The sequence below is a fragment of the Coturnix japonica genome, chromosome Z (assembly GCF_001577835.2).
Source record: "Coturnix japonica isolate 7356 chromosome Z, Coturnix japonica 2.1, whole genome shotgun sequence".
Taxonomy (NCBI): domain Eukaryota; kingdom Metazoa; phylum Chordata; class Aves; order Galliformes; family Phasianidae; genus Coturnix; species Coturnix japonica.
In genome coordinates this window covers 17,518,880-17,526,087 of record NC_029547.1, presented here as the reverse complement: position 1 = coordinate 17,526,087, position 7,208 = coordinate 17,518,880, and the positions used below count along the sequence as shown (strand labels likewise).

The window sequence follows — 7,208 nt, the reverse complement described above, 5'->3', positions numbered from 1 at the left end:
TAGGTATCAGAAGCAGTAGCACCTTTGATGGTTTACCATAGTTCATCAGCTTCACCCTGTTGTGAAAGAGGACTACATTTTGTATGTGCACATGCACTTCACAGTGGCCTTCTTGGAAAATGCTTCTGTTCCTGGCTTTTCTGGAAAAACTCAACATAATTGTAGGACACTGACCACAGATTTCTATTCACATTGCTAATGGATATTCAAACTGCAACTTGAGCATGCTTGACAATGCTCTTCTGTTCCACCCGTTTTCCCCAATGAATTAACTTGCAAGTGACATTAATTAGAACCCATCCCTTTAATGGACACTTCAGTTCCGTAGTTGTAGTCTGTTGTTTAGTGACTTGCCTTACTTTCGTACAGTCCCTCCCTTCAGTGTTTCCTCCAAGTCAGTGCTACTGATTGTTGCTCAGACAGTGCCTTGCCTACTTTTGTCTAGCAGGCTGGTAGGAAATAAGTTGAATTTTACATGTATGCTTTTGGCATGCCTGCTTGTTTCTAGGCAATGCAGCTCTCCACTGTCTGTGCCAGATTCTGTACTCTCAAACAATACAGTTATTATGCTTCATCTGCTGAAGTAAAATGTTGGCATGATTTTCTGGTGTCTCAATGGTGCTGTCCTCATACTCTCTGTGTGACTGTGCTTTGTTGTGAAAGCAAACCCTTATTCCATGGTATCCAGAGCTGTAGACTCTCACACCAACATCTCACAGATGTGAAGGCCAACAGATATACACAGAATCTGCAGAAAAACAGATCCTGTCTGCCTTCTTAGCAATGTTGTCACCCTTGTCTGTAGCAGACTTCAGATCTGTAAGTACAAAAGACCAAAAGCTTTTTTGAGGTTAAAGTACAAGAGAAACACTGAGTCTTCATGAGATCTTAAAAAACAAAAAGTGTTGAGGGATGGTCTTTTTGACAAAATTGCTGTGCAGTGCAGCCACACAGAACTGGGGGAACATTTTCTTTTAATCCTATATCAGATAGTTTGTATGCTCTTGAGTTACCTAGTTAATTAGAAGCTTCTGAAGTGAGTCCAGCTTATGTTGGTTGATTCTTGACAAAATCCAGTGACAAACCCTGACTTTTGAAAATTATACTTAATCAATTTCTCCATAGCTCCAAGAAAAAAATTAATGAGCAGGAGGTGGGTGCTTATAATATATGGTGTTTTTTCTCTGGAGGCAGTGACAGGACCTGAGAGAACTGGCATGAAACTGTGACAGAGGATGTTCGTATTGGGAAAAGCTTCTTCCTGGAGAGGGTGGTTGGGTACTGGAGCAGGTTACCCAGTGAGGTCATTGTAGCACTGAGCTTGCTGTAGTTTGAGAAGCATCTGGACAATGCTCTCAGTCACATGGTCTGATTTTTGGGTGATCTTACTTGGAGCTAGGAGTTGGACTTGATGATTCTTATCGATCCCTTCTAACTCAGGATATTCTATGATTCTATGATTTTTAGAATTAGAAGAGAGTTACCTAAATCTCAGCAGCATTTACCTCAGCTGCCCTAGTGTGTGTATCAGTTTGTTGTTTAATGAAGTCTCATGGTTGAATGTAAACACTATTTAGAAACCTGTCTGTGTTCTCTCCAATCCCCTCAGGCTTGCTGTCATCCGGGATCAAGTGGTTTTTGCTGTTCAGCAGGAGTACGTGCTTCTTGGAGATCAGCTTCTGGTCCTGCAGACAGGAGACGAAGTTGCCATCATCCCGCCAATTAGTGGAGGCTGAACCTGTGCAAGCTCTGTTAGGTAGGTATCACTTCTTGCTTCACATCCTGTGGAGGATCATCCTATGTTAAATTATCTGATGGATTCTGTACAGTCTTCCTATAATATTTTTCTGTTTAGATCCTGAGATCTGGTGTGCAGTTATCCCCGTCTACATCTGGTACTCTTTGGAGAGAGCATAAGTTGTGTTTCCTGCTGGAGAGAATTGTTGTGCTGACCAGAAATTATAAGCTGTTGCTTGAATAAACGATTAGCGCACATAAGTAAATGGAATCAAATTGACAATGAGGTCAGGCATTGTTTTGTTTTTTTTTTTTAGGTTTTATTATGCTTTGGTAGTTTCTTTCTGGCTGTCAGTAGATATCCAGCTTGCGTAAGTAAGAAGATAATGAAAAATGTCCTGCCACTTCTTAACAGATAGGATGATAGAGAAGAAGAATTAATTGATGATTTAAAACAACAACAACAACAAAAATTCATTTTTTTCTTTTTTCTTTTTTGCTGTCAAGTGGTCAAGTGTCCCTAGCACAGATTCGTGCTTTCCAGTGTAGCTTATTCTACTGTTGCTTCTCAGTCCACTTATATTCCTCTTCATTCTATAGATGAACTGGTAACTGATGTCTACACAAAACATTTAGAAGTGGCACTAGTGCCATTGAAACAGGCTGATAGGATGAAAACTTGGATGTCCTGGAGAGCATATTAAACTTTGAATTAATTGCAAAAATCTCTAGTTTAAACTGTGATTGATTATAGGATAAGACTGAAAGAATAGGCTGACAGGGTTACCACAAATTTGCTAACAAGTGGTTTGTGCTTGTAGATTGTGCTGTTGAGCTGAACCTTGAACTAGTTTTTGTTTTGTCCTAATGCACCAGACTTTCCTGCAAGGCAGGAGCCCATCTGCATTAGAAAGAGATCTTCCCATGGTATTTGCACTTAATATTCTCTCAGCAAGTCTGCTGAGAAGTGAATTTGCCATGAGGACTGGTCTCTTGGGATGAGTAAGAAGATTGTACATGTTTTCTGAATAATTTGGGGCATCAGTATGGGATAAAAGGCAGTTGGCAAATGTTAGTACTGCCAAAAACAACTACAGAATCTGTTTGGTTTTAGCCCTTCTAGGGAGCCATGGATGAAAGAGAGGATGTGCCAAAAGATTTTATCAAGCTCAAGTCTGAAAAGCTGTCTGTAGATGAAGTGTCAGAACTGGTCATTTCACCATGCTGTGGGGCAGTGTCTCTGTTCATTGGTGAGTTTAATGTTTCAGAGCTGGATCTCTGGATGTGTTAATAGTCTAATAAATGGAACCCAGCTTGTCCCACACCCCAAACTCGTGCTTCTCAAATAAATAAATTTCTGGACTGAGCCCAGGACATTTAGAAGACTCATTCGGAATTATTTAGAACAAGACCACGGCAACTCTTAAACAGTTGCATTGCAACTGAGTGGTGAGAAGCTTCCCTGCTGGTGTGGCTGTGCTAGGACTGAACGGAACAGTAGTGCTGGAAGACAGTCCTGCTTGTAGGTTACTCTACTGTTCCCCTGGTCAGAGTTTATTCAAGGTGGAAAGTAGAGGTTCTGCAATAAAACACAAGTACTCACCTGTGTGAAAACTTCTGCAATTCAGAAATTGGTTGAAGAAAAAGTCTTGTTCTACCAATGGGCTGGTGCAGGTTGAGTCTGCTGGCTCCAACGTGAGTTTAAAATACATGGTATGAATCTTCAAACCCTTTCTTTGCTCAAACTTGAGTACCTGTGGGCTTCTGAGTACTAAGCACTTAAATTAACATAAAAGATGTTCCAGCTTTGAGCATTACAGACAGTGTATTTTTGTAATCTCTACGCTGAATTATTCCTCGTATATTAAAGATTTCTCTTGTTTGAAGAATCTCCTTACATAGCCTTAACTAGAGGAAGTCATTTGTGTTTCGAGTACTATCCTTGGCCTCAGAGGGAGGTCCTGAGTTTTACTCTTTTCACTCTTGCTTTCTTTTTATAACTTATTTGTGTTTAGGTACTACGAGAAATAATTTTGAAGGGAAAAAAGTGGTTCGCTTAGAGTATGAAGCATATACTTCAATGGCAGAGATGGAAATAAAGAAAATCTGCAGAGATGTTAGACAGAAGTGGCCATCAGTCAGACATATTGCAATGCATCACAGACTTGGGTATGTATAAATAGACCACATTATTCTTCAAATGGTATATTAATCCTTGTGTGATGCTTACGTACTTGAAGGTTATGCAGGAGTCTATGAAAACTGTAGTGCATCAAAGCTTGCTACTGTATCATGCTGTCAGTAAGGAACTATGTTTCAGAAATAAAGTCTTATTTTTCAAAATATTTATTTAGTAGTATTTGCTGGAATCTACATTAAGTCATCAGGAACCTCTGTCCTATTGTAATGGTTTAAGAGTGGGGAAAAGAGATCAAGATTTCCTTGCAGGAAAAGGCCATTATGTTTGTGAAGTTCTCTTCCACTTCTGCAAAATGTCGCTTCTTTTTTTCTGTCAGATCTAAGTAATGGAACTTAAGATGTTAGAATATGAAGTTGAAAGAGAGGCATGGTAATTGCCAGTCATGCTTGTAAGAATATCTCTTATTCCTTGCATTGGATACACATTTTTTTATTGGATGTAAACCAGTGAATGGTTTAACATAGTCCTAAGCCCTCAATGTTCATCAGATTTCTGGCTGAAATTTGCAGGATTTGTGTTGTGTGTTGCAAATATTTGTTTCTTTCCCACCCCCTTGCCCAACAGGAAGAACTTTGAACGTGATCACAAAGGTTAATATTAACTCTGAGGGGTAGTTTCTTTGGATTTCTTCTATAGTCAACAGAGAGAGAAATTAATTCTCTTTGAATAGCAACTCAGAGTACTGAAGCTTAGATTTTTTCTGAGCTGTTTGCTAATGGAGTCTTACTATGTAGGAAGGGTTGGGAGGCAGCTTTTGGAAATAGTGACCTTGTGAGGGGTAGTATAAAACTTTGTGCAACATCTGTTAGCTTGGCTTGGTAAGAATGACCCACCAAATAGGAAAAGAAACTTGCTTTGTAGTCAACATTTGATAAAACTAAAATTTTGTTGCAAAATCTGTTTACTTTGAGATGCATAATATCTTTTTTTCACATATCGTCTCAGTTTGCATAAGAATCTCTGGGATTTTTGGTTAGCTTCCTGTTCCAGACCAGTTATTGTTCATTATTGAGCACAGTTTCCAGAGAGCTTCCTTTGTTGCAAGATAGTAATTTTCATCTTCTAATTCCATAGACTTATTTTTTAAAAAAGAAGAAGGAGTAGGGAAAAAAAAAAAAAAAAAGCCTATGACTGGTGGTTTTATTTATTTTAAAACATGGAATTCCTACATCTGATGCTGATTTTGGTTGTGGTTTTCTTTCTGTTTAAATGTGCATAAGCTTTTGGACATGGCTTGACACTTACTCAGTGTGAACGAGTCAGGAGAGCATGTGGCCAGAATAATAGTGTGCCATGGCTACAACTTTTGGGCACTCTAGATGTTAAGCATTAGCTAAAGCTTCTGTTGTTCCTCTCTCTCTAGAGTGGTTCCAGTAACAGAGGCAAGTGTAATGATTGCAGTCTCATCGCCACACAGAGCAGAATCCCTTGAAGCTGTAACATACTGCATCAACACTTTAAAAGCGTTTGTCCCAATATGGAAAAAGGTATGTCTGGGACAAATTTGGTTCTAGCCTGTACAAGGATCTTAGATAGCTGGACTGGAGGCTGCTGCTGGCTCTTAGGGAAGGAGCTGTACTGTTATGAGCAGCAGTTGCTTCTAAAGAGATAATTTCTGCTAGCACCATTGAATTTACTTTAATGCAACCAGGCCTGTATATGGCATTCAGGCACTGGGAAGACCCTCCCTTGCTTATGCCTTCCAGCTGCACTTCCTCTCAACACCTTCCTGGGGTCAGAGTGGAGGATTCTTGAGCTCATCTCTTCTGAGTGGCAACGTTCAGTTCAGCATAGATTAGTGGAAGAACTTAGAATGTGTCTCTTGGATGCCACTGCAGTTTGTAAAAGCAGTATTTCTTTCTATTTTTCTCTCATCTTTATGGCTGTTCATAAGCACAAAGCATTATGCAGCAGTACGCATACACACGGTAACAGCACACAGTGAAGGACTATTCAGTGGTCCCAAAGCTTATATGGAGATACAATGTGTGTAAAAGTGCAGCCTAAGTCTAGAAGGAGCCATGTTGCAACCACAGCAATGCCTGCAATTAATGAACGTTACCTCTGTCTTCTCTTGCAGACCAAACTTGACATGTAGTAACAGTAGTTCTCTGACTTGTTGCTCAGTGTAGAGCACTGTCTTAAGCATCATTGCTTTTCTGACATTTCCTTGAGGAGAATGAAGTTTTATGATTCCAGAAAGAATAATTGGACTCACAATCTTGCTGAATTTGTTACTTGGGACTGGGCTGCTATTGTGTAGTCCAGTCTGTCCTAAAGATGTGATACTGTATTTTTACTATTGCTGTCACTTTTTTTTTTTAAAACAAACAAACAAACAAACAAAAAAAAAACCTGACATTTTCTAAACATTTAAATACTCTAATTCCTAAAAATGATGGTAGTGTTTAGAACACAAGTGCTATGTACTATACAGCTTCTGCATCCTTTCTTCTAGATTTGTTTCCTTAAGTGACTTCAGCATAGATGAGGCCTTCTAAATGTAATGTGTTCAGCTCCAGGTTCAGCATCTGCCTACATGTAAGTCAGTGTTTTCTAAAGATGACCCCCCTTTTCTGGTTGCCAGCTAAGTGCAGTGTAGTCCTGACATGGTCAGCAAATAATAGCAAGATGACTGTTGAGGTGTTGTCCTGGCTTGTGACTGTATGAAGCAGACTCCTACAATATTTCCCTTTCTTTGTTTGTATTCACAGGAGATTTATGAAGATGAGTATTCTTGGAAAGAAAACAAGGAATGCTTTTGGACAAATTCAGAAAAATGACTGTACTCTTATAAATAAAGTGTTATTGCACCTAATGAGCATTCTGCTTTAGCTTTGAGTTGTTCTTACATAAAATCTATATGATTTTAAGTAGTTGTAATGGGCATTTCAGTCTCAATAATATATTTAGGACTGTATGACATTAATGAGCAATAGCTGGGATTTTCAAGTCCTTTGAAATAATCTTTCTGTAGTTTTTAACATGGAGTCAGTTATTAAAACTATCTTTCCTAAGATTCATGGTTGCAAGACATTTAGTCCTCAGTGATATATACTGTTTTAGTGCTTCTGTGTTTGTAGTCTTTGTTTGCTGTTTTAATGGGAGGTTACAACAAGACAATTGGAATTTTTTTTTTAAGTCTTAAAAAATAATCCTGATTTTAATTTTATATGAATGAGTCAGTTTGCACACTTTATGCTATTTTGACATTCTTGCAACATGAAAGCATCTTGAAGTAGGTTAACAGTTTTTTCTTCTCTGTGCAGAC

General features: G+C 38.8%; 1 protein-coding gene across 4 annotated transcripts; it reads left to right on the top strand.

Moving 5' to 3' along the window:
- Nucleotides 1-271: 271 nt before the first annotated feature.
- On the top strand, nucleotides 272-6,956 carry MOCS2 (molybdenum cofactor synthesis 2). 4 transcript variants are annotated; one of them, XR_004305551.1, is made up of 7 exons: nucleotides 272-1,756; nucleotides 1,856-2,024; nucleotides 2,852-2,987; nucleotides 3,753-3,906; nucleotides 5,301-5,424; nucleotides 6,396-6,478; nucleotides 6,652-6,956. XR_004305551.1 is itself a non-coding variant. In XM_015848699.2 (6 exons), the coding sequence occupies exons 3-6, from the start codon at nucleotides 2,867-2,869 to the stop codon at nucleotides 6,718-6,720; spliced, it is 468 nt and encodes a 155-aa protein (XP_015704185.1). In that variant the 5' UTR covers nucleotides 272-1,756; nucleotides 1,856-2,024; nucleotides 2,852-2,866; the 3' UTR covers nucleotides 6,721-6,761. The 4 variants fall into 4 exon arrangements, 3 of the variants coding, with proteins under 3 accessions (XP_015704185.1, XP_015704187.1, XP_015704186.1); XM_015848699.2 differs by lacking the exon at nucleotides 6,396-6,478 and having other exon boundaries at nucleotides 6,652-6,761; XM_015848701.1 differs by lacking the exons at nucleotides 1,856-2,024; nucleotides 6,396-6,478 and adding an exon at nucleotides 2,055-2,108 and having other exon boundaries at nucleotides 1,468-1,756; nucleotides 6,652-6,761.
- The last annotated feature ends 252 nt before the right edge of the window (nucleotides 6,957-7,208 follow it).